The following is a 25,624-nucleotide window of genomic DNA, read 5'->3' as shown; positions in this document are numbered from 1 at the left end:
ACACAAATCGTATTGTTTTTCTTTTAATCTGAACACAAAAATAGTATAGAGTGACATATTGCGCGCGCACGTGTGCATTCAAGGGAGGTAGTACAAACAAAAATATTGAGCTGTTACCTTCAAATTCAATAATATATATATTTTTTTTTATTTTAAAGGCAAAAATAAATAAATAAATAATAGGTTTATATAAGATATCCCGAGCTTGTGAAAAACGGCGTCGTATTGAGTACTCTTTTCCTTTTTCCCCTCCCAGCACAAACGAAACAGCAGTATTAATCAAAACGATCTAGGGCTTGAAGTCGTTTTTGTGTTTAGTCGTTCTGAAGAGAAAAACAAAGTCCAAAACTCCTCAAACCCAAAGAACCCAACCAACGAACCAACCAACCTATTATGATATAACACCACTCTCCTTCGCGCTCCAATCTCCTCCCTCCCAGACAATCCTCTTCAACACTTTTCTACTTTTTTATTCAGACTAGTCTCCTCAGCTTCGGTTCATCCTCACTAGCCATGCCAGCCGAAGGTTACTCATCCTTATTGCTCTCACTACATTCATATGTTTTCCTTTTCTTTCTTTTTTTTTTGCTCAACTCTTAAATTTGAATTATGACTCGTTATATTGAGATTTTGGATATTATTTTGTCTTTTTCTTGAATTGGGTATTTGGAATCTGTTTTGTAGACACGAGTAATTGTTCTGGGTATTTGTTTGAATGAGACTTTTTCAAGTAATTATAGTGTTTTTTTTTTTTTGACTGTTGAGTTATGTTGGTGAAGAAAAAACAAGTGCAATGGTTTCTGGAATATGAGTTTCGTATCTTTGTAGCTTGAAAATTTGTTTTTGGGGTATGTATAATTGTCATGCAATCAATTCTTGTTTCACTCATACTCATACATTTGATTGCAGACATGAGCCGTCGGAAGGAGAGATTGGTAGATGAATCTAAGAAGATTGTGGAAAACATAAATGAAATGACTTTTGCAAACTTAAATGATCAACAAGTGCATTCCCTGATGACGATGAGAGAAATAGCTCGTGGAATTGTTAATAACAGAGTTGAAAAGGTTTGTGAGAGCCACAAGGTTTTATGGTTTTATTTGTTGTACTTTTCATGGTTTAACTTTGTGAATTTCATTTTCTATTTTGATATTCACAGGTTACTAAGAGTGATGTGAAAAAGGCATTATCCTTCAGTATTGAAAAGATGGTAATGGAATTTTCTACTAGTTGTATTCATTTATTTTATCTGGTTTGGTTTGGTTTGGCTTACAGTACGAGAATTGGCAGGTGGGTTCATGCAAGGATGTCAGTAACATTTTAAGTAGAATACCTTGTGATGGTATGGATGATGAGCAGACTCAGTCAGTGTCACGAATGAAAGAGATTGTTTCGATGATTGTTACAAGACGAGCTAAAGTTTCAACAACTCGACGTGAACCTGTTGAATCAGTACGGTTACAAGCCAGAATGTTTTTTTTTTTTGTATTTATTTCTGTACCAAGCTGAATTTTCAGTTTAACTGAATGCAAATTTTATAGGTCAGTGGAGTAGATGCAGAGACTGTGGAGAGTAAGATGGGTGAGGCCTTGATCCCAGCAAACAGGGATATAGATATTGGTGGGCTTCAAAGAAGATTATTTGAAAATGAGGCACTGGAAGTGGGGGCTCAGGCAAGAAATAAAGACAGCCAGAATGAGTCCATGCCATCAGGTAATGGTGCTGTGCCCCTCATAGGGGAACAAGTTGTAATGCACGTTGATGGATCAGAGACTACTAGCAATGAGATGCAGATTGGTCAGGTAGAAGGGATGATGTTTGACGACGTGCAATTGGTGGTGGAAATTGATGATTTACGTACTGAAGGTGGTCAGAATGATCTAATGGAAATTGATGAGTTAAGAGCTCAAGATGGTAATTACGAGATGGCAGAAGCTGATAGGTTAAGAATTGAAAATAGTCAGAATGAGATGATGGAAGTTGGTGAGTTAAGAATTGTAGATGGTCATATTGAGATGGTGGAAGCTGACGAGTTACGAGGTGAAGATGGTAGGAGTGAGATGGTGGAATCTGTTGAGCTAAGAACTGATGAGATGGAAGCTGATGCGTTGAGAACTGATGATCAGAATAATGTGCAAAAAAACTTTAGTGAGACATCTGAACCTAAAAATACAGATAATCAGAATAAGGTCTCACTCTCACCCTTTCGAGGACCTGTTGTATGGCCCCCAGGTGGGAAAATAACCTTAGATTGGGTGAAAAATTTGATGTTTTCATTTGAGCGGTCTTCAAAGAGGGACCCACCATCAGAGTTTTGGTCTCTCATGCCGCTTGCTGTGGTGGATAAATTACTTAATGCTGCTTCAAGTATTCTATCCAAGGAGCCAAATTGTGTGGCAGTTGATTGCCAAGGAGAAGATTCTAGGGTTGCTGTAGTGGGTGATGTGAATGGACAATTCCATGATTTACTCAATATTTTTAAAATTGTTGGGCTGCCTTCTGAGAAGCAATTTTATGTTTTTAATGGAAATTATGTAGACAGAGGTGCGTGGGGCTTAGAGGTGTTTCTGGTCTTGTTGGCTTGGAAGGTAAGATAAGGCAGTGATAATTGTATTTGTTGGAGTATACTCTCTTTCACTGAACTTGTTATTCTTAAGCACCTACTTTTTGGTCAAGTAGATTGGAAATACCTTTGTTTTCTTAAATGTATTTAAGTGGTAAGATATTAAGCTTGGTACACTCAGTACAGTTTCAGCGTCATGGGGTCTATTTGATTGTTGAAAAGATTTAGAACCTGCATTCTTTTTGTGCCTACATAAATTATTCTACTGGTAGGTGGAAAATTCAATGTTCTAACTAGCAATTTCTCTTTAATGTGTTTTTGTTTGATTGATGTATATAAATATTTATGTATTATGTCAATACACTTCTAATTATAGGTGGTCTTATTGTATGCTTAGGTTTTGATGCCTAATAGAGTGTATCTTCTACGAGGAAACCACGAGACCAAATTTAGTACATCAATATACGGTTTCGAGCAAGAGGTGAAAACCAAATTTGGTGACCAAGGTGAAATGGTCTACAAGAATTGTGTGGAATGCTTTAAAGATCTTCCTTTGGCCTCAATTATAGCAGGTTGTGTGTACACCACTCATGGAGGTCTTTTCCGAAGCACACATACTGGACCTTTTCGGAGGACTAAGAGAAAGAGGGCACACAATGTGGAGCTAGGTTCATTAGAAGACTTGTCTAAGGTGAATCGTCTTCTTATAGATGCTCCAGATGGAGGTCCAAATGTATTATTGGGTGATGTGCTATGGTCAAATCCATCGATGGATGATGGTCTATTTGAGAGTGTGAATCAAGGAATGGGTCTATCTTGGGGTCCTGATTGCACCGAGGCTTTTTTGAAACAATCAAATTTAAAGGTATACTTTTATGCTGTCCTTAATTTAAATTTCATCAAGTTCATTGGATTATAAGTGACATTTGAGACATTTGCCTATGTATTTGTGTTTTGTTCATATTACTGATCTACAAATTAGACCACCAAAATAGCAGCTTTCAAAACATATTGTCAATGTATGCATTTCTTTGTTTGTATTGATGATGAGTTGGTTTGATTTTTAAAAACTCTCATAGCCAATTAATATTTTTGCTTTCAAATCCTCATGTATAGTTTAAACCGTTGTTTAATAGTGTGGATAATTTAGAGAGGAGCTTAAAGAGTATTTGATGCAAAGATTGGCTTTTATGGTCGTATTGCTTAACAGTTGATCTTAAGATCTCATGAAGGCCCTGATGCAAGAGCTGGTCAAGATGATTTTGGAGACATGCTGAGTGGGTACAGTATGGATCACCATGGAGAATCAGGGACACTCTACACTTTATTTAGTGCTCCAGATTACCCACAGGTATTTTCTTTTATCTTCCTTGCATATTTGGTGTCTTTCTTCCACAAATTTCTTACATGCCTGACTTGGGAGAATGTTGTAGTTATTCATAAGTAGAATAAAGTCCAGATGTTAACAGTGGTGCAGAAGAGGTTATTTTTCCTCATAATTTGTTTGTATATCTTTTGTCAGATCCTCATAATTTTTTGAAACTTGCAGTTTGGCGAAACCAAATATTACAATGAAGGAGCATTTGCTATACTGAAGCCCCCAAACTTTGAAAGGCCATCTTTCCACTCATTCAAAGCTGTAGAAAGGCCAGAGGTTTGAACATAAACACATTGTCATCCTATTGCGCAAGGACATGAAAAAGCAGAATAGGGCAGAAATTAGGGCTCTGCTAGTGTGTCTGGGTGTTTTTTTCTTGATAATTTCTTACAAAATTTGTATGATTGGCACTGTTCAATGCCTGTACTTTTCACAGGTGCATGGACAGCCTACAACAGATCGTTCATCTTCATCTCGAAGTATTTTTCCTCCTTGGATAAGCTCTAAGGTCGATTTTGAGGCATTGGGCATTTCCAATCCCCCTTCATGGAGTGTTCCATTGGCAGATGATGCAGGTGGCGTGCAAGTTGTCCCAATTCCTAGGGCCCCTATGGTAGAAGGACTCCCTCTACCATCAGATCTGCAGGTAAAAATACAATTTTTTCAGCTACTCATTCTATCAGTGTTAGTAACTTATTAGAGGTTCTAAAAGTAGTGGATTTTAATACAGGAGCCTCACAAGGCTGCGTTTGAGTATCTCTTTGAGCTTATTGCTGCACTGAAGCATATTATTTCAGCTAGAGTGAGTTGATCTTCATGTTTAGTTATTCACAATGTAGACATTGGTGTTTATTACCATTATCGTCCAAACTATTATTCTAATACTATTATATATAATATTCTCAATAGCAGGTGACTGAAAATGGGGTTCAAAAGTCAGCTGAGGGGTGTGTTCCAAATGACAGTGAGGTCAACGTGAATCAAGCTAAGAAGGGGGGTGCTCCATATGAAAGCCAAGAGCAAACGAATGAGGTTAACTTGAAGCAAGCCGAGGATCAAGTTGAAAGGCAAGATCAAAACAATGAAGTCAGCTTGAAGCAAGCTGAGAAAGGAAGTATTCCAGATGAAAGCCAAGGGCAAAATTACGAGGTCAGCTTGAAGCATTCTGAGAAAGGAAGTGCTCCAGATGAAAGCCAAGGGCAAAACTACGAAGTCAGTTTGAAGCAATCTAAGAAAGGAAGTGCTCTGGATGAAAGCCAAGGGCAAAACTATGAGGCCAGCTTGAAGCGAGCAGTGGAAGTAAGCACTCCATATGAAAGCCAAGTGCAATACAATGAGGTCAACTTGATGCAAGTAGAGGAAAGAAGTACTCCATATGAAAGCCAAGGGAAAAACAATGATGCCAACTTGAAGCAAGCAGGGGAAAGAATTACTCAAGATGAAAGCCAAGGGCAAAACTATGAGGTCAACTTGAAGCAACCATTAAAAAAAAGTACTCCAGATGAAAGCCAAGAGCAAAACAATGAGGTCAAAGCAGTGGAAGAAAAAAGTAATACAGATGAATGCCTAAGGCAAAATAATGACGTCAATTTGATTCGAGCGATGGAGGAAGGTACTCCGTGTGCAAGCCAAGCACAAAGAAATGAGGCTGACTTGATGCAAGTAGAGGAAGAAAGTAGTCGAGATAAAAGACAAGGGCAAATCAATGAGGTCAATTCAGTGCGGGAAATAGAAGCAAGTATTCAAGGTGATAACTTGATGCAAGTAGAGGAAGAAGGTACTCAAGATAAAAGCGAAGGGAAAAACAATGAGGCCAACTCGATGCAAAAACCGGAAGGAAATAGTCGAGAAGAAAGCCAAGAGCAAAACAATGAGGCTAACTTGATGCAAGTAGAAGAAGAAGGTACTCAAGATAAAAGTCATGGGCAAAACAATGAGGCCAACTTGATGGAGAAAAAGGATGGAAATAGTCAAGATGAAAGCCAAGGGCAAAACAATGAGGCCGAGTTGATGCAAAAAAAGGAAGGAAATCGTCAAGATGAGAGCCAAAGGCAAAACAATGAGACCAACTTGATGCTAGTAGAAGAAGGTACCCAAGATAAAAGCCAAGTGCAAAACAATGAGGCCAACATGATGCAAAAAAAGGAAGGAAACAATCAAGATGAAAACCAAGGGCAAAACAGTGAGGCCAACTTGATGCAAGTAGAGGAAGAAGGTACTCAAGATAAAAGCCAAGGGCAAAGCAAAAGCCAAGGGCTAAACAATGAGGCCAACTCTATGCTTATAAAGGAAGGAAATACTCAAGATGAAAGACAAGAACAGAACAATGAGGATCATTTGAAGCAAACAGAAGAAGAAAGTACTCCGGTTGAAAGACAAGGACCGAACAATAAGGATCACTTGAAGCAAACAGAAGAAGAAAGTACTCCCGTTGAAAGACAAGGACAAAACAATGAGGATCACTTGAAGCAAACAGAAGAAGAAAGTAATCCGGTTGAAAGACAAGGACAGAACAATGAGAATCACTTGAAGCAAACAGAAGAAGAAAGTACACAGGTTGAAAGACAAGGACAGAACAATGAGGATCACTTCAAGCAAACAGAAGAAGAAAGTACTCCAGTTGAAAGACAAGGACAAACAACAAGTTCATCTTAAAGCAAGCAGAGGAAAGAAATGCTCCAGAAGAAAGCAAAGAGCGCAGTAGCAAAATAACTTGAAGCCAGTTGAAAAGGCTTAACATCTCAAAACTGTTGAGATTCCAGGAATCATTGTTAATTTGTTCAAAGATCAAATATTGTTTTTTAGTCCATATATCTTATTTTCTCTTATGAAAAGAAAAGTGATAACATTTTAACAATGGCAGATGCTTTGTAATTAATGATGGGTATCAACCATTCGAGCAATTCAATTGTAGAAACACTCCACAGTACAGCAACAATAAACAATCAAGTACTACAATAACTTGTTCAGAAGCGTGATTGTTCTTTCTTGTACATTCTACAACCTTAGACTTGTGTCTTATTGTTCAGAAAGGTTGTGTTACACTAACGCTTCCATAAATCATTCATACAAATACAATAACTAATTCGCCTATAATATCACAATCTACGGAAGATGATCTATAATTAAAGACCATGATTCTATAACTTGAGCATGTTTGCCATACACAATAAAGTGTGAACTTAACATAATGAGCATTCAGACATTTTCATGTACTCCATGGTTAGTCTTCTCTACTGTTGGAATCATCTGACCTTTTACGTTTGGAAACACTCTTGCGTCTACCTTTTCGTGCTTCTCCAACAATCTCTGTCAAACAGTTATGCACCGAGCTCTTAATTTCGTTAAGCAACTTTTTATCCCGAGAATCCATCCGATCAATTGACACTGACTCTGCTATACTAGCAATTTCCTTCATGGCAGCAACCTGTAAAGAATAGTTCAATCACATCCAAGTATTCCAGTAAATAAATGACTACTAAGATGGAAAGGGACTTTTTTTGTGTCAACTTACTGTTCTCTGAAACTCAGATTCTAGTGATTCAGGTCTTCCTAAAAATCTTCGGGTAATTTTTTCATACCACTGCATGTACTCACTTTCATCAACATCATCACCAACTTCCACAATAAGAAGTTTACGTTCCAACCACTCTTTTAACTCTGCTTGCAATTTAACTTTAGCTTCAGATTCTGCATCATTTGTCAAATCTTTTCCAGGACCCGGGGTCCGAATTTTTTTCTCCCAACGCTTGACTTTCTCTGGGATTGATTGTGGCAAACCAAATTGCCTTAAACAGCGATCTGGCATGTGTTTTTCTGCTTTGTCAAAGCATATCAGCATAGTCTTTGATCTTCTCAGGTCTAAGTTATCCTTTATATGTTCTGGTACTACTGAGAAATCTAAATCTTTGTAGGGAAGCCATTGAACCTGCATTTGTTATCAACAATTCAAATTTTATTAAATCCTGAACCAAAAAAAAAAAAAAAATCCATATGTAGTTATTAAGTGGGTCATCTCTTCACCTACATCACAAGGTGTAAGGGAATCTAAAGCCTTGCGGTAAGCAATTATATTGGATGTTGATCTTGATCCACTTTGTCTTCCTTTCCACCTAAGTGCAAATGGAAATCTACCACTCGTATCTTCATTGATCTTTGGTCGGCCAAGATTAAGGTGATAATAGCTCCAGCACTAAAGAGAACAATATAAAATCGTTATAAAAAAAGTATATGCTTTGACAACCCTTACAAAAATATAAACTTTGAGAACCCATTCATGCAAAATTGAGGGAGAATAAAATAAGAAGCTATAATAGTTAACCTGCTTACCTGAACTAAAGTCAAAGAACCGCTAATGGTGCCTTGAGATTTGAGAGAAGCATTGCCAAGAGTTCTATACAGGAATGCCAATGCTGCTGCTCCCCATGCGTATTTTCCTGCTTCGTCAAAATTTTCAAACAATGGAAGATACATGATAGAGACTTTGTTCCCAGTTGTTGTGGAAAATACAGTGCTGCCAACGAGATACAAAAGATAGGCCCGCGTATAACGCTCAATTACTTCAGGAGAAGCATCCTCAGGACATTTAGAGAAGGACTCTTTCAACCAAGTTAGCTTCAACATTCCACCATTTAGGTCCTCTGGTGCTTTGCCTAGAAGAGCTTCACAAACTGAGCTGGGTGTGTTTGATGAAGCACCTATAACAGGTTTTCCATCAATTGCCAACCCAAGAATCAGGGCTACGTCTTCAAGAGTTATCGTCATCTCCCCAACAGGAAAGTGAAATGTATTAGTTTCTCTTCTCCACCTCTCCACGAGGGCTGAGATGAGTGAATTATCAAGAGAAAAAGAGGGAATCACTCTAAGGTACCCAAATCCAGCTTTCTCAACCAACTCAATTTGTTCAGGGGTGAGTTTCCACTGTTCCAGCATTGAAGTGTGCTCATGACATCTAAGAACCCCTCGCTCCTTCAAATGCCGTAATCAGTTTAAACCACAAATTGAAACATAAAGTAATTTTATTATAATTTTATTTTAATAAAGAAATAACTGGTAAAAACAAACTTTAATTTCCATCCAACCTGGCCATCCCAAACTGCTGAAGAAACATGACTATCTTGATCATAGAGCACAGATTTATCAGTTGGTCCTGGATCCGCAATTGTAGTCATTTTAACTGACAAAAAAAAAAACAATAAAAAATGCAAACATCAACATATGATTCATTGATTACTGCAATTTGTGCTTTCTCCCTTTAGGACAAGTTACTAGTTGTAAAATAGCAGTGATCCAGTGGTAAATGACAGAAGTAGAGGGAAAGAAAATAAAATCTAGTTAATTGACATATTTCTCAAACCATAATTGGACACTGATACAGTCATTCAATACAGTAATGGAGTCTCATCAGTCATCACCAGAAACATATGAAAAACAAAAATAGCAAAAGCCACCAACTTTAAATATTTCTTCCCAACTGTTTTAAACCAGAAGTTGAAATCTGTATCCAATATCTATAATAACCACTAAAGTTCAGAGCCAAAACTATGAAGGTTCTAGTGGGGAGATACGCCCCACTGTATTTTGTCAAAATTGTTTTGATAGGACATTAAAGGATAGGTCTTTACAATTACAAAACTCGACACACATGTATATGTGAAAAAAAAAAATAAATAAAAGAAGAAGAAAATCCTTCTGTGAATCAAAGAAAAAGCAAAATAATCCGTAAATTGTGATTTAAAGACTCAAATAAATAACCTTTATGATGGGTTTCGGAAATCAACACAACCAAAAATTGATTTCTTATCAACATGGTAACCCGGATTTCAATTTCACTAACGAGAACCAAAGCTCAGTACAACATTCCTAAAATGTCAAATCGAAACATACATAGAAATAAATAAAATACATAGTAACATGAAATACCTGGCAGCGATGACGGGTTAAAGAGCCGGCGAAGTGGGTTGGCCGGCGGACCCAAGTGGAGCAGCGGCCGAGAGATAATTTAGGGTTTATTATTTTCAAATTGAATATGTAAAAGGAACAACAGCTTTGCCGGACGAAGCAAAAGCCAGTGTCTTTGTGTTTAGCCGATGATGGAACTGTGAAAGAGATAAGAAGAAAAAATAAATGCACAATTTTTAAGAGCATGTTTGGTATTGCTTTCTGTTTTTTGTTTTCAAAAAATTGTTTTTGGAAATGAAAACAAAAAAATACAAGCTTTTAAAAAGCGAGTTTTTGGTTAAGTATTTTTTAAAAATAATATCGACTAAAAGAATTGCTTTTAAAACAAAAAACAACATTTTGTTGTTTTCAAAATTCGTTTTTCAGAACTTTGTTTTTCAAAATCGCTTTTCAAAAACAAGCGCCAAACAAACAAATTGTTTTCAAAAAATAATTTTCTGTTTTTAAAAACAGAAAACAGTTTTTTAGTATGATGCCAAACATGCACTAAGTTTCTTTCCCGTCGATTGGAGTCGACATATTAATATTTACTAAATAAATAAGTGTATTTTTTTTTTACGCTCGAGTTTCATCTTAAATTTTGGGTTTTTATCCAAGTCGTTTTAGCTCTTATCAACGAGTTTAGATTCCATAATAATTTATGTAAGGTTAGGTTAAATTAAGTTGGGTTTTATTTCGAAAAAAAAAATTGAATTAAAAGGGAATTATTTTGGGTCTTGGAAATTACCCCATATTTGGTGTAATTGTATGTTTCCAAGACCCAAAATAAACTCTCAAAAAATTATAATATTGCCAAATGCGAGTTAATAACTTTGTTTTTTTATTTTTTTTGAAAGAAAAGTGTACAAAAAGAAAATATACCTTTTTTTTTTTGGAAGAAAGAAAATATACCTTTAGAAAATGAGAATTCGGATTTATTAACTTTTTAAAAGAAAAAAAAGATATTACCTTTATTTTACACAATGAAATTTATATAAGACTTTTAGTAAAAGAAAAAGATATGATAACATTTTTAGATTTGTAGTAATGTTGGGGAATTTCGCATGAAATTGCAGAAAATTTTCCTAAAAAGTATGATAATTGGCCAATTGGGTTTGTTATCCTGAGAGCAAAAAAGTCATCGTAGAGTTTCAACTCTAACTAAAGCAAACCCATTTTTAAGAAACAAAAGAAAGCAAAATCATACAATTCTTTCTCCACATATACATACACACACTCACTAAATGAGGAAAATGGAGAGAGAGAGAGAGAGAGAGAGAGAGAGAGAGAGAGAGAGAGAGAGAGAGAGAGAGAGAGAGAGAGAGAGAGAGAGAGAGAGAGAGAGAGAGTACCTTCGATTCAGTAGAGAACACCTAAACTAGGAAGAAGAAGAAGAAGAATTAAATAGAGAGCCGCATATTGAAACAAGAGTCCAAGACTTAGTTTTGCTCCACACCTCTCACATAAAACCATCCTTTTTCGTCATTTCCAATTAGAGAATCAGAGATAATGAACAAAAATTAATTCAAAATTAAATTACAATATGACATAAATTTGTATAATAATAATTCCTCCTTACTAAAAATATCAAATCAAACGTCATAATAATATCACTCTTATTATAATTTTTATTATATTACGTTACCATTCATATTGCATTATCATTATTTTTACATTAGAAATTATTTTTTGTTCTTTTATTTGGAGAAAGGAGATTATTATTTTCTATTGAAAAAGAAAATTTGATTTGTAGAGTGAGCGCGAAAGGACATGGAAGGCAAAGTAATCAATTTACGACCACCAAATACCAATGCTCTCTCTCTCTCTCTCCAGAAGCGATAAAAGGTTGTCGTTTTGTCGTTTGTTTTCTTCTTCTCTACTCTTAAAAATCTTATCCCACGTGCTCACCACGTGATATCCACATTGTTCTGTTCCGTTGTAAAAAAAAAAGTAACAATTATTTTTGGGTTGGGGGTAAATCCGTAAATCGCAAAACTCTACTCCACTTCCAATTCCATGGAGATCGAAGGCCAAGACGGAGCCAAAATCGATCTTCATGATGATCACAAGACCGTGTTTGGTAGAGGTTTCGGGATCAGTACGGACGACCGAACGGTCTCTCGTCGTCACTTTGCTCTCGAAGTTAAACCGGACTCCATCCAGTCGGAGCCCAGGGTTTGGTTTGAGGTGCTGGGGCGGAACCCTGTTTGGGTTTGGAGCAAGAGTGAGGAGGAAGTTAGGGTTTTCAGAAGATCGGAGAAGGGTGAGTTGGCCCCAGGGGATTGGTTCTGCGTGTCTGGAAAGGGACCCATTTGGTTCAAATTGAGTAAAATTGGGGTTGAAGGTGGAGAGAAGAAGATGGGTTTGGAAAGTGAGAGTGAATTGACGGAGAGTTTGGGAAGTGTGTCGGAATTTGAGAGTTTTGATGTTTCAGGCATTGACCCTGTTAAAGGTTTGGCCTCTAAACTATATTGCTCAAAGCCAAAATAATAGTAATAATAATATCCTGAACGATTTGTGGTAAAATTTGTGCTACAGTGACATTTTGTGAACTACTTTCATTCAAACTTGTTTTCTGTGTCAAATCAACTGAAATTGAAATTCTGATACGGGATATTTGAAAATCATTATACTTTTGATTTTCTTTCCACTTTCTATCTCTATTGTAATGATAACAAAAAATAAAAGATAAGAGTTAAATTTAGCATATGTGGTATGGACTACGGATGCGAGTTGTTTCGAATGTTATAAAGTACTGGCTGATAATTGGTAGAAATTTAGGAAATGAAATTTTGAGGTATTTGCATAAGCTTTGTTTGACTTGAAATTGTTTGAATAATGATATATATCATAACCTTGATATAAGCTCTTTTTTTAATGGTTAATTCCATTTGAATTCCTTGTGGCATGATTATTTGAAATTTTTCTTGGAATGTGCAGAGTTTGGTTTGGTTGTGATGGGACATGAGTTTGACTATTATCCCAAGCACATGATTCGTGATGTGAAGAACTGGGACTGGTTTATTGAGGAAGATAAGAATGATAGTGGTCAGGATAATGACGATGATGATGATTTTGAGAAGAAAAAGAAAAAGAGTTTGAGGAAGAAGAGGAAAAAGAATGAAGAAAATGAGGATGATGATTGGATGGCTGAGAGTGAAAGTGAAGATGATAATGACATTGTCGTTTCTAATGTGGGAAAAGTTAATAATAGGCCAAAATACTCTACAAGATCAAAGGATCGTGACAAATCAGCTCACGAGGACACTCAAGGCAGTAAAAAATCTCGACAGAATAAGAATGACAGAGATGATGATGATGATGATGATGATGATGATGAAACACTTGGAGGGTTTATTGCTGGTGATGATGAATTGGACCAAGAGGAAGAAACAAGCGGAAATCATGAAGAAGACGAAGAATTTGACGATGATGATGAAGAATAGGATGGTGGTGAATAATGGATGTATATTGATTAGTATTTTACTATTACTTGGGTGTCTTTTTCATGATGTAATGTATGTTTTTTTGTGGTGCTCTTTTGCCTAGTGTTTACTTCTCATTTTAGCATATCTTCTGTTTACTTAACTCTTTTGTCGTGTCTTGAATCTTGTATTTCTTTCTAATTTTGTGAATATTTTAGGTTGTAGTATCGGTAGATACAGAATTACCGGGACTTGTCCCAAAGAAATTTTATTTTCAACTAAAATACAAAAAGTCAAACATTTTGTTACCATTTATTTATGCATAGAAAATGAAATAGAATGACTAAATATATTCAGTTCAGATGTTTGGTTTAGCGTAACATTTAATGTATGGATTAAAACTATTACGTTTTTTAAGTAGTTGAAATTGAATGAAATTATTATCAAGATATATTCAAAATAATTTTAGTAAGAATTTCCAGTATTGTTTAGGGGAATTTGGATAGTAATTATTAATCCAATTTTAGTAAGCAAAAATTGATTATTTACATAAAGTATGCTTCAATTTAAGTACTTTTAGTATTGATATTCTCATGACTTAAAAGTGTAAAATTAACATGTTTGTGAATTACAATATTTCAATTCTAGACTTGAAAATATGATTTACAATTACAGCTTGAGCTACAAAAATAGTTTAGAGAAATTTATTTCGCAAACAATTTTTTTTATTATTATTATTATTTGATTTCATGGAGAGTTCATAAGAATGGAGAGGAGGAGTTTCTACGTTCTAGGAGGGGATTTGCAAATTCTTAGTAAAGGAGGAGGAAAGTAGTTTTTTTTTTTTTTCAATGTAAGAAAAGGTTGTTGTGATTAGGTGAGGAATATAATATAATATTAAAATTTAGAAAAATCCTTGGATTGTTTCATGTGCTATAATACGCGGGGAAATACATGGGACAAGTCTTCATATTTTCCACATATGAAAGCATAGTTCTTCTTCTTCTTATTTCAAATTACAATATTGTACATGAAATATCTTAAAAGATTTGGATGGAAGTATCCATGAATTTGTATGGAACTATCAAACTCAGTTCCCAGTGTCTTGTAAATTTCTCCATCCCTCTTTCTCTTGCCGGGCCAGGGATTGTAGAAGAAGCCTCTGAGAAATTTCAGAGCCTTGGTCTGTATAAAATTTAATATATTTCTTTAAAGTGAAGCTACTATCATGATCTCTTTGTACCTTGAAAAAAGCTAATTTGAAAAGCCACAATGGGTTCTGAACTGGATCAGTACGAAAACGGTGCAGCCATGGTGGACCTTCCAACTGGCCCTAATTATTCGGCTTCAGGAAGGTCTTATGAATTTTGTATTGTAGAAGATTTAGCTTTCAATATATAAGGGTGCTTGATTTAAGTGCAGAACAAGGGTTATTCTATTTTTCTGTTTTTTAATCTCTTGTACTGTAATATGTTTTTCTTTGGTTATGTTGCAGAAAACTTTTCGTTGGAGGGGTTTCTTGGAGCACAAGTAAAGGTACTTGCTTAATATTTATTTAATTACTTGTTCATGATAATATTGTAAGATGGGAATGAATAATGCTCAGTTTATTCTTTTGGACATGTTTGTATTCTTGAGTTATTTGAGATGAGATGTGTGAGAATTTACGGCATTGTTGTTTGATTTTCTTTCTTTCTAAAAACCAATATCAAATTCCACTGTGTCTCCTTCAATTCCTGTAAAAGATTAAATTGATTTAAATATAGAGTCCTACCTTTCCAATTTTATTTTCAACATGAATTCCATTATGATAGAAGAACTAATTTGTTATTTTCAGGCCAGTTTGAAAAGTACTTTTCCCAGTTTGGAGAGATAACAGACTCTGTTATAATACTTAACAAACACTCTGGGAACCCAAGGGGTTTTGGGTTTGTTACATTTGCTAATCCAACTGATGCCGATAAAGTTATTGAACAAGACCATGTCATAGATGGTAAGAAGGTAATAATGTCTATTCCCTAATTAATTTTCTCTTTATAGGTCACCAGCTTTAGGTATCACATTCCACTCTGTTAATTGATTGGTAAAGAAAATGCTTCTCTATCAGGTAGATGTCAAAAGGACAGTTCCTAAGGACTCAATGAAGGCGCCATCTGACAAGAAAATGATTTTTGTTGGTGGATTATCGGTGTGTTTGAGCAATGGTGCTGTTATTGAACCTTATAATCTTCTTTTGTCTTATGATCCGTGATAAGTAGCTTCTCCATTTTATTTTTACCATAGTATAGCATACTGCAGATCAATTGGAGGAGTATTTTAAAAAGTACGATGACATTGTTCGCACTCAGATCATACGATGTCCTAAGAGTGGGCGATCTAGAGGTTTTGGGTTTGTTACATTTAGCAGTGAAGATGCTGTTGAAAAAATCTTAAAGGAGGATACAGTACATGTACTTGGAGGAAAAAAGGTACAATACATTGGATATCTTTTACATAATTAAAATAGACGTATATTAATATAAATATAGAAAATAAAGTGTTTAACATTATCTTATGCTAAGCTAAGGTACGTTTTTGTACTGATTTATCAAGTGTAAAATAATATTTTGATGTTTATATTCATGAGAAGGTAATTGCTATGAAGTAAACATTCATGAATTGTAATTTATTTTTTTCATAGGTGGAACTAAAAAAATTTAATCCTGAAAGTGCTGGCAACAATTACAGCAACAATGCTGCTACTACAAAGTCTAATGGGGCATCTGCAGCTGGAGCTGGACATGAGGGATCCCATTATGGAGATCAATACAACGGTAAAATGGAACAAGTCTATTGGGATCATGAAGCTTATTGTAAGTTTGGGGCAAGTTACTATGGAAATTATCCTGGTTTCTACGGTTTTTATGGTGCATACCTATATGGGCCGCCAGCATATATTCCATATACGCCTATGCATGTCTATGTTAATGGTGCTGATCATTGTGCCATGCACAGTGGTTATGGTTGTTGCACTTCTGGTTATGGCTGCAGTAATATGTCTGGTAATCATCTTGGAAATTCTTCTAATCCTAATGGTGAATTTGGCGGGTCTAGTGGTTCTAATGCTGGGAATTATCGCCCTATTCGCAAGTAAACAAAGCTGATTCAGCTGCTGGGGAATATGATTTATGTACAAAGCTTCCAAAAAAAGTAGGAACAAATTCCCAACTAAATAGGAGGGAAATTAAACTAAAGATTATTTTTTTATTGTTTTTGACATTGAAGAATTCGACAAATTTATTTGCTATAAGTTTTAAGGTTATAACCAGGGCAGGCTTTAAATTTTAAGTAATATCTCTCCAATTCTTGATGTAATAGGGAAATTTGATTTTCTATACTTACATATACTTAATATTTTTTTTTTTAAAACACATAACATTTAATATTTGTGGGATCTGACACATTTTAGAATATCCCTAAAATACCCCCATTTACATTACCGCCTCCCCACTCTCTTCTTCTCTCTTTGTTATAAAAAAAAAAATAAATTAAAGTGGGCATCGGGCCCTACATCGGGCCCATCGGGCCAGTCCTATAAAATGAAAAAAAATTAAAAAAAATAAAGTGGGCATCTGACCATCGGGCCGACCATCGGGCCCTACATCGGGCCCATCGGACCAGTCCTATAAATAGAAAAAAATTTAAAAAATTCAAAATGGGCATCTGACCATCGGGCCGACCATCGGGCCCTACATCGGGCCATGCATCGGACCATCGGGCCATGCATCGGGCCTTCATCTTCAAGCTCATATCAAACTAGAAAATCGGATTTTCTTGCCCAGAAAGATCACATACCCTAGATCTACTCCATCTAACCCTAGATCTAATCAAGAATGCACATATCCAACCTAAATCTATCAACTAACAACATTTTCACCATAATCAATAAGAAAAAAAAATTAAAAAACCGAAAGGGGAAAGGCTCGTCGCGTGCTCAGTGGATGGGTTCCCTCCGTGGGGTGGTGGGTTCGGTGGGTTCTTCGTTCGAGTGGGGAATCGTGGTGGTGCAATTTCAAACGCTAGAGAGAGAGAGAGAGAGAGAGAGAGAGAGAGAGAGAGAGAGAGAGAGAGAGAGAGAGAGAGAGAGAGAGAGAGAGAGAGAGAGAGAGAGAGAGAGAGAGAGAGTTTAGAAATGAGGGGGGTAAAATTGGGTTTAAGTAAAAGTTATCCCATTTTACAAATTATGTATAGTTTTAGATTAGGATACCAATTTTAATCTCTAATATGCATATAATTTCAAATTTCCCATGTAATAGCTTGATAATAATGATGAGTACACAAAATACCTACTAAAACATTAGACAAGTGTAATCTTTTAGTGCCTATTTTGTGTGAGCAGTTCATCATTCTTTCTATAATAGACAAAGTCTTACTGTATTTTCTTTTCTTCTTTAGTTTGTTCTGTGACTGACTACACATAAAGATGAGACATTTTTATTTTTATGAAAATGAAATTCATGGTCATTCTTATGAACTAGCTGATTTAGTTGAATTAGAAAATCTTTATATTATTTTCTTTTAAAAAATATATATATAAAGAGAAATTATTGAATTTAAAAAACGAAAAAAGAAAATAAAGTGACTCACTTTTTTTAACTTCCCCTAAATGGGAATATAATGGCCTTGGGCTCGGACAAGACCAACCTCGTATCCAAAACCTACCTCAGAATCTTTCTATTTACTTATCCAAACAAGTTGTCTTGCATAAAAATGCGTGCTTTAACAAAGCCGTTAACTCTGAACAACCAAACTTGGGTATCATCATCCATGTCCATATTTGTCAAGACCAGTTACTGTCAGCAGGTTTCTTCAACCGCCATGGCAGCAATGTGCTCAAGCTTTTTCCCTCAGCTTACCACCCGCTTTAATGGGAGACCCATTTACTCTTTTCCTGCAAAATCTCATTTTTCTGGTTCTTTTAAGGCTTTTTCTTCGCAAGCTTCTAATGCTTCATCTCAAGGTATTGTTTTCACCTTTTTCTTTTCTCAACTAAATTAATTTTCTCGAGTATCTGGAAAAAGCTTTGTACTTGTCAGGCTTATGTTATGGGATAAGTTTCAGCTTTCCTCAATCTAAGTTAGGGTCTTGTGTATAAATTTCTGCAGATAAATTGCCAGCAAACGTGGGTTTTCTTGGTATTGGAATAATGGGTTCTCCAATGGCACAGAATCTTATAAAATCTGGGTATGCATTGGCTACTTTTAGTTCTTATCTACTGCTAAAGATAATTCACTTGGATTGTTTGCTTTAAAATATTAACCTAATCATATGTATTTAACATTACATGATACTTTGAAATCAATCGTTAGTCCCAAGAATGAGGTCAATTTTAATACTCTATTTGGCCTTGCAGATGTGATGTGACTGTTTGGAACAGAACCAAGAGCAAATGCGATCCTCTCATCAGCTTAGGTGCAAAGTAAGTGCTTGACATACTCATTCACAGTTGACTTTTGTCATTTGTTGGTCGTTGAGATTTAGCTATTACAATATTTGATAGTTGTTTCTCTTAGTAATGTTTGTTTTAACCTACAACTTTCACTAGCCACCATAGAATGCAAGAGACTTAATCTGGAACGTATCAGCAAGTGTTTAATGGTTTTTCAGATATAAATCATCTCCTGAAGAAGTAGCTGCATCTTGTGATGTAACCTTTGCCATGCTTTCTGATCCTGAAAGTGCAGTGAGTATGTTTTCACTCAAATTTATCTTTATTTAATCTCCTATATCATTTATGACAGGTTGCATATATTTTCTAATAGGTCGATGTTGCTTGTGGGAAACACGGTGCTGTTAGCGGCATGAGTTCAGGAAAAGGGTACTAATTTTCTTGTGGCAATCATTTTTCAAAACGTTTTTCTGACATTGTTTTTATTATTTCAAAGTTTGGATACTTGCTAGCTGTATCTATGGATTGATGCATGTATACATGAAGCATTATCTATGTTGATAATTAGTTTATTAGTTTTAATTGATGGGCATCTTCAGGTATGTGGATGTTTCAACTGTTGATGGGGAAACTTCAAAATATATTGGTCAACAAATTAAAGCTACTGGCGCCTTGTTTCTGGAGGTGAGCAAATTATCATATAATTTCTCAGGCTATTAAGATAAGTTATATTCTATTTCTCTTTATGTGGACTTTTGATGTTGAGAAAGATTCAGCTTTGGCACTTTTTTATTAGGCCCCAGTTTCTGGTTCAAAGAAGCCAGCAGAAGATGGTCAGCTGATATTTCTTACTGCAGGTAGGCAATCTTTGATTTGCCTATGTAATATGTTGCTGATCGCCTACCATTTATAATGTGACTTTTGTCAGTGTTCTTTTCTGATAATTACCTAAATCATATCATTGGTTAAGTTTCAAATCTCTTGTTTAATCCATGCTCAGAATTCGTCTCTTTGTACCAATGTAAATTCTTTGTTGAAAACTTTCAGGGGATAAATCACTTTATGAAACAGTTGCACCATTCTTAGACATCATGGGGAAGGTATTATGTCTTGTTTTATTACTAGTGCTGCTCTGGCCTAGCAATCTATATAGTTCCCCAGTTCTGGTTCTTACTTACCTTTGTGCTTTAATCCAGTCAAGATTCTACCTTGGGGATATCGGGAACGGGGCTGCTATGAAACTTGTTGTCAATATGATCATGGGAAGGTTTGTTAATTTACTTTTACCTTATGATCTATAGTTACCTTATTTTGCTGACTATATTTCTGACAGCTTCTTTTTGTAACCCTTCGAAAAAAAAAGTATGATGGCATCATTTTCTGAAGGATTGCTTCTCAGTGAGAAAGTAGGACTAGACCCGAGCGTACTAGTTGAGGTAAAGAACATCTTTCTTGTTATTTCAAAATCACTAATGCTTTTTAACTTGTTAAGACTTGTGTTTCTGGTTCTAGCAAAATTGTGTGTTACTTATCTTGGCACATCCATTGTATCACAGGTGATCTCACAAGGTGCCATAAGTGCACCGATGTACTCGATGAAAGGCCCATCAATGATTCAATCCCTTTATCCTACTGCATTTCCCTTGAAGCATCAGCAAAAGGTCTGTAAAGTTTCTTGGATTTCTTGGGAAACATTAAATTTTCGTCATGATGATATTAGTTCACAGCCTTGAACCATTGTTTGCAGGACATGAGACTTGCTCTAGGATTAGCCGAATCTGTTTCCCAATCCACTCCCATTGCAGCAGCTGCAAATGAAATGTACAAAGTAGCAAAATCTCATGGCCTCAGTGACCAAGATTTTTCAGCAGTTATTGAAGCTTTGAAAGGAAAGTTGCAGCAGTGAGAAAAGCAGTTGAGTTTCTCATCGATCGGATCATGATCTGCAATCCAGAGCGAGTCACACGAGACGTGATTCAGTTAATGGAGAATTGAAACTCATCCTCAAAGATTTATTTTTCCCTGTCCCCTCCCCACTGAGTGATTCCGCCTCAAGAGTAGTTGAAGACAGTTGATGTGGTTCATTGTAATAGCCACAATCTATATTATTACTTTTAAGAATTTTTTTGTTTCTTTTAATTTTCCCATTTTGAAAATAATATATACTAAAATAAATAACTTTTAAGTTTGCATCAAGTCACAGCAATGAAATTAAGCCATGTTAATTTGACAATTGAGAATAATTGGATGATTATTGTTTGCATATCCATTTTTTAGGATGAGGCTATAAGCATTAAGCAGTTTCTTCTTTAGTGTCTCTTTTAGGTTTACTAGCTCATATCATTGTTTTGTTGCAGTATCATTATTTTCTGATGATCCTATGTTCTTCTTCTTCTTTTATTATTATTATTTTTAGTTTGGTCAACCACAGTGAGAAATTTGAACAAACATACCTAATAATGATATGAATATATGTAATTAGTTAATCACTAATGTTCATGACTCCTGAGCATAATTGTAGATAATAATTTGTTGAAGTTTTATTTAATCGCAACAAATAATTAAATCATAATTATATTGGGTAAATATAAATTGTTTTTATCATTATCATGGTTTGCTGATGCATTCACAAAAGTCACTCACTGCCATTTAAAATTTTTAATGTTTTTCTTTTTTTTTTTTGAAAATAAATTTTTAATGTTTTTTTTTTTAAAAAAAAAAAGAAATAATAGTACGATCCAACTATAAGTTTTCCACGTGTCTACACGGTATTGGTCATGAAAACACGTCACACTTGAACCCATACCCGAATCCGAACCCGCATCTTCCACATTTTCCCCAACTTTCCTTCTACTATTGGTTCCTGCTCCTGTTTTACTGGATTTTCTCGTCACCCAAACACCTCTGAGAAAATACAATCAACACCATTAATTCCGATATGTCTGATCTCGCTGGTTCCCTCCCCGCGGCCGCCGCCGGTAACATACCTATCTCTTACTCCTTCGCCTGCCTTCACTCTCTCTCATGTTGCATCTATAGTATGTACTTGTTAATATAAATATTTATCTATCTTTATTGTTTGTTATTGATGGTACTTGATTTTTCAGGAGATAAGTCGTCTCTAAAGTTGGGTTTTCTCGGGATTGGGATAATGGGTTTTCCGATGGCACAGAATCTAATCAAAGCTGGGTATGCATTGCTGTGGTCCACTTACTTTACTTCTTATCTACTGGAAATGTTGATACTCTTTGGTAGTTCATCAGATTATGCAATTTTTTGGATCAAGAATTTGCCTTTGAGTACTTTTCTGGGAAAATACTGTGGTTAAGGGTTACTGTGCCAGGATTAACTAATTAGTTATTTATGGGAGAAACATGAAGGTCAATTCTTTGTCTCTGAAATCAAGTTTTTATTGTGGATTTGGCACCATGCAGGTACAATGTGACTGTTTGGAACAGGACTAAGAGCAAGTGTGATCCTCTCATCAGCTTAGGAGCCATGTAAGTACTTGACATGTGATTTCAAATTCGAACTGAGTTTAATAATAAAAAATGTTAGCTTAGTTATATTTTGTTGTTATTTTCATATACAACCAGTAACCACCATTTAAGACGATTTTACCTGGAATTTTTTCAGTACTTTACTTTGTTTTGTGATTTTTCAGATATAAATCAACTCCTGGGGAAGTAGCCGCGTCTTGTGATGTCACATTTGCAATGCTTTCTGATCCTCAAAGCGCTGTGAGTTTTGTTTACGTTCTTGTTTTTTTTCCTTCATAACATTATATAGCAGTTTTGGCAACTTACATGTGTTTTTTATTAGGTGGAAGTTGCTTGTGGGAAGAATGGAGCTGCAAGCGGTTTGAGTTCTGGGAAAGGGTACTATTTTCTTGTCTTTAGAGAATAGGAATTTTTGTTATTGGAAGTTAACACTCACAGAATGGTAATCGAGAAAGGACTTCGTTCAAATAATGAATAGACTAATGGTCTTTTATATCTATTATGCATATGCATACTTTGACCATGTCAAAGTTAGGCGCTTCATAGCTGATATAAGTAGTAATATGATAGTTATTGATGCACATCTTCAGGTATGTGGATGTTTCTACAGTTGATGGTGAAACTTCTCAATTGATTTCTCAACATATTAAAGCTACTGGAGCTTTGTTTTTGGAGGTAAACTTTTTTTTTTTCTAATTTACTTAAAAGTGTTTCATACATTAGTAAGTTCTACTATTACCTTTTTCTGTTTCTTTTTGATAAGAGATTTTGAGCTTTGGCGTTTTTTTTTTTTTTTTTCGTATCAGGCTCCAGTTTCTGGCTCAAAAAAGCCAGCAGAAGATGGCCAGCTCATCTTTCTTGCTGCTGGTAGGCAATATTTTGTTTGCATGCTTGAAGTGTTGTGAATCATCGTTACATAAAGTTCATAATTTGAAAATTTCAGATTTCTTTTCTGCTACTTAATCAAGTATACCTTCAGTTAAGATTTTCATCCATGCTAAGTGTTCTACTCTGAGCTTATGCAAATCTTGCGTATTTAGTGAATAAATGCCTAATAGACACTAAATTACTAGCTTAAATTTTTCAGGGGACAAATCTCTTTATGATTCAGTTGCTCCTTACTTAGACATCATGGGGAAGGTACTGTTTTGATTTGTCAAAACTAGAAAGTGCTTGTTTGGTTTGGTCAATAGAGTTACCTGTTTCTGATTTTGCTCATTCATTCAGTCAAAATTCTACCTTGGTGATGTTGGAAATGGGGCTGCCATGAAACTTGTTGTCAACATGGTCATGGGAAGGTTTGGCAGATCTCAACTCCCAACTAATCCTACATCCTTCTGTATTTTGTTTAGACTGTTATTCTGATCGTGTTTTCCTTTTATCACAACAATTTTTAGTATGATGGCATCATTTTCTGAAGGATTGCTTCTCAGTGAGAAAGTAGGACTTGACCCGAACGTACTAATTAAGGTATCTTCCAGGGCATCTCTGTCATAAGTCTCATCTTATTCATCTTTGGTTTTTGTTTTTTATCAAAAAATGTATGTTAGTAACTTGATCCTTGTACTCTTTCATAATCCTAAGTATCACAGGTGACTAAATAAACTGACCTAGTCGATTTCATTTCTTCGTGCGTCCATGGTATTACAGGTGATCTCGCAGGGTGCCATTAGTGCGCCAATGTACTCAATGAAAGGCCCATCAATGATTCAATCCGTTTATCCTACTGCATTTCCATTGAAGCATCAGCAGAAGGTGTGTAAAGCTCCTCCTTAGATGGCTAACAAGTAATATCTCCCTTCTTACAACAGCTTCTTACTCTTATCATTTGTTTTCAGGACATGAGGCTTGCTTTAGGATTAGCAGAATCTGTTTCCCAATCCACCCCCATTGCAGCAGCTGCAAATGAATTGTACAAAGTAGCAAAGTCCCAAGGCCTCAGTGACCAAGATTTTTCAGCGGTCATCGAATCTCTGAAAGGAAAGTTGCAGCAGTGAACAAAGTAGCCTAGTTACTCATCAATGACACGATGGCTGAGGTTTATGTGCTTTTCCTATAGTTATATGCATCTCAAGCCCCATGAGTCGTGACTAGTGTTTCACTCTCTGGAGAAGTGAAAACTCAGCCTTAGAGTTTTTTTTTTTTTTTTGGTTGTAATGTTACTGATAAATTTATTAAATAAACCAGAGACCAGGATGAGTGGCAGCAATTATAAGGTCTTACTTCTTCAATTTTAAACAAACTACTTCTATGTTCTACTGTAATATGCTTTCTCTATAAAATAACTAGTGTATGCATAACTACTTGCAAATTGCAATGCATGGGCGTGTGCGTGTGTGGATCTATTTCTATTAATTTAGCATTAGACAATTAAAATAATATTAAAATTCTAACTTAAATAAATATACTAAATTAGATTAGAATTTAAAAACATGCATAATATTATTTTGCATAATTTTATTGAGGAAACCAATAGTCAAAATATTTGTAGAATCAAATTAAAAGCATACTACATAACCTGTTTTAAATTATTTTTTGTTCATGCTCTACATTTAAAAAGTTTTAAATCTTAATTTTTTTTTTTTATATGTGAATATGTGTGTACATTTACTTATTTAAAATAAATATAATACACTATGAAAATTAAAGAATGTAAAGATTTTGGTGATGTGCGGTGTAGTTTTGAAGACATATTTTTAAAAAGGGATTTTATTATAACATTCATTGTAAAAAAAAAAGGGAATTACTGTATATATTCTTTTTTTAATTTTTTTTTTAAATTTACGGTTTGGATTTCTAGAGTGGATGAAGCGCTAGTTGTAATAGAATTTTTATACGATTTTTTTGTTGCAATTTAGGTTGCAGCGCTAGTTGTAACGTAAAAATACAAAAAAAAACTGTTTTGAAGTGTAAAAATGAAGCCAAAAAAAAAATAATAAATAAAAACTTAATTACAAAATCACATTTAAGACAAAATATTTACACATTAAATACTACATTACCCACAACTTACCGAAATCATTAATAATATATATGATGCATTTTTTTTTAATCAATGCATATAAGAATGTATATTAGATAATAATGAACATTTTTTTTTTCAATTATCCTTATTTTTCAGGTTTGAACAACATTTTATTTTTTCGGTGAGGATTGTAAAGCTATGACACACCATTTTTTGCGATAAGGTTCTTAAAGCTACGGAACTCCATTTTTTCTGGTGAGGATCTTAAAGTTGTTGTGACACTCCATTTTTTTTTTTTTTGGTACAGATATTAAAGCTGTGGTACTATAAATGGAAATACATGAGAATGTTAATATAATTGTATAGTAATATGTTAAAATGTAAATAAATTAAATTATTTTATGAAGATATGAGTATGAGAATAG

At 35.1% G+C, this 25,624-nt stretch overlaps 6 protein-coding genes across 7 annotated transcripts; 5 read left to right on the top strand and 1 right to left on the bottom strand.

The window, feature by feature from the left end:
• The first annotated feature begins 221 nt into the window (after nt 1-221).
• Nucleotides 222-6,913, top strand: LOC115706989 (uncharacterized). 2 transcript variants are annotated; one of them, XM_030634775.2, is made up of 11 exons: nt 222-526; nt 910-1,067; nt 1,160-1,210; nt 1,291-1,452; nt 1,542-2,588; nt 2,961-3,428; nt 3,774-3,914; nt 4,113-4,217; nt 4,378-4,587; nt 4,672-4,743; nt 4,854-6,913. In XM_030634775.2, exons 1-11 carry the CDS (start codon nt 514-516, stop codon nt 6,594-6,596), a joined length of 4,170 nt encoding a protein of 1,389 aa, XP_030490635.2. In that variant the 5' UTR covers nt 222-513; the 3' UTR covers nt 6,597-6,913. The 2 variants fall into 2 exon arrangements, with proteins under 2 accessions (XP_030490635.2, XP_030490634.2); XM_030634774.2 differs by having other exon boundaries at nt 232-526; nt 4,851-6,913.
• Nucleotides 6,850-11,637, bottom strand: LOC115706993 (protein MAIN-LIKE 2). Its single transcript, XM_030634786.2, has 7 exons — nt 11,234-11,637; nt 9,864-10,039; nt 9,023-9,117; nt 8,271-8,909; nt 7,969-8,133; nt 7,456-7,869; nt 6,850-7,368 (listed from the first exon to the last, which is right to left on the bottom strand). The coding sequence occupies exons 3-7, from the start codon at nt 9,110-9,112 to the stop codon at nt 7,165-7,167; spliced, it is 1,512 nt and encodes a 503-aa protein (XP_030490646.1). The 5' UTR covers nt 9,113-9,117; nt 9,864-10,039; nt 11,234-11,637; the 3' UTR covers nt 6,850-7,164.
• Nucleotides 11,638-11,897: 260 nt separating this feature from the next.
• LOC115706998 (uncharacterized) lies at nt 11,898-13,451 on the top strand. The gene is made up of 2 exons (XM_030634791.2): nt 11,898-12,333; nt 12,822-13,451. The coding sequence occupies exons 1-2, from the start codon at nt 11,898-11,900 to the stop codon at nt 13,325-13,327; spliced, it is 942 nt and encodes a 313-aa protein (XP_030490651.2). The 3' UTR covers nt 13,328-13,451.
• A 108-nt stretch (nt 13,452-13,559) lies between these two features.
• On the top strand, nt 13,560-16,607 carry LOC115706997 (uncharacterized). The gene is made up of 6 exons (XM_030634790.2): nt 13,560-14,661; nt 14,802-14,842; nt 15,144-15,307; nt 15,414-15,510; nt 15,605-15,774; nt 15,987-16,607. Exons 1-6 carry the CDS (start codon nt 14,579-14,581, stop codon nt 16,437-16,439), a joined length of 1,008 nt encoding a protein of 335 aa, XP_030490650.2. The 5' UTR covers nt 13,560-14,578; the 3' UTR covers nt 16,440-16,607.
• A 1,300-nt stretch (nt 16,608-17,907) lies between these two features.
• On the top strand, nt 17,908-20,974 carry LOC115706986 (glyoxylate/succinic semialdehyde reductase 2, chloroplastic-like). Its single transcript, XM_030634772.2, has 12 exons — nt 17,908-18,305; nt 18,451-18,529; nt 18,699-18,764; nt 18,953-19,028; nt 19,108-19,163; nt 19,334-19,418; nt 19,531-19,591; nt 19,782-19,834; nt 19,931-20,001; nt 20,098-20,170; nt 20,291-20,395; nt 20,482-20,974. Exons 1-12 carry the CDS (start codon nt 17,963-17,965, stop codon nt 20,638-20,640), a joined length of 1,227 nt encoding a protein of 408 aa, XP_030490632.2. The 5' UTR covers nt 17,908-17,962; the 3' UTR covers nt 20,641-20,974.
• Nucleotides 20,975-21,459: 485 nt separating this feature from the next.
• On the top strand, nt 21,460-24,545 carry LOC115706988 (glyoxylate/succinic semialdehyde reductase 2, chloroplastic-like). The gene is made up of 12 exons (XM_030634773.2): nt 21,460-21,712; nt 21,842-21,923; nt 22,169-22,234; nt 22,399-22,474; nt 22,557-22,612; nt 22,825-22,909; nt 23,041-23,101; nt 23,322-23,374; nt 23,462-23,532; nt 23,632-23,704; nt 23,885-23,989; nt 24,073-24,545. The coding sequence occupies exons 1-12, from the start codon at nt 21,673-21,675 to the stop codon at nt 24,229-24,231; spliced, it is 927 nt and encodes a 308-aa protein (XP_030490633.2). The 5' UTR covers nt 21,460-21,672; the 3' UTR covers nt 24,232-24,545.
• Nucleotides 24,546-25,624: the final 1,079 nt, after the last annotated feature.

Source organism: Cannabis sativa, chromosome 1, assembly GCF_029168945.1.
Source record: "Cannabis sativa cultivar Pink pepper isolate KNU-18-1 chromosome 1, ASM2916894v1, whole genome shotgun sequence".
Lineage (NCBI taxonomy): Eukaryota > Viridiplantae > Streptophyta > Magnoliopsida > Rosales > Cannabaceae > Cannabis > Cannabis sativa.
This window is presented reverse-complemented; position numbering and strand designations above follow the sequence as displayed.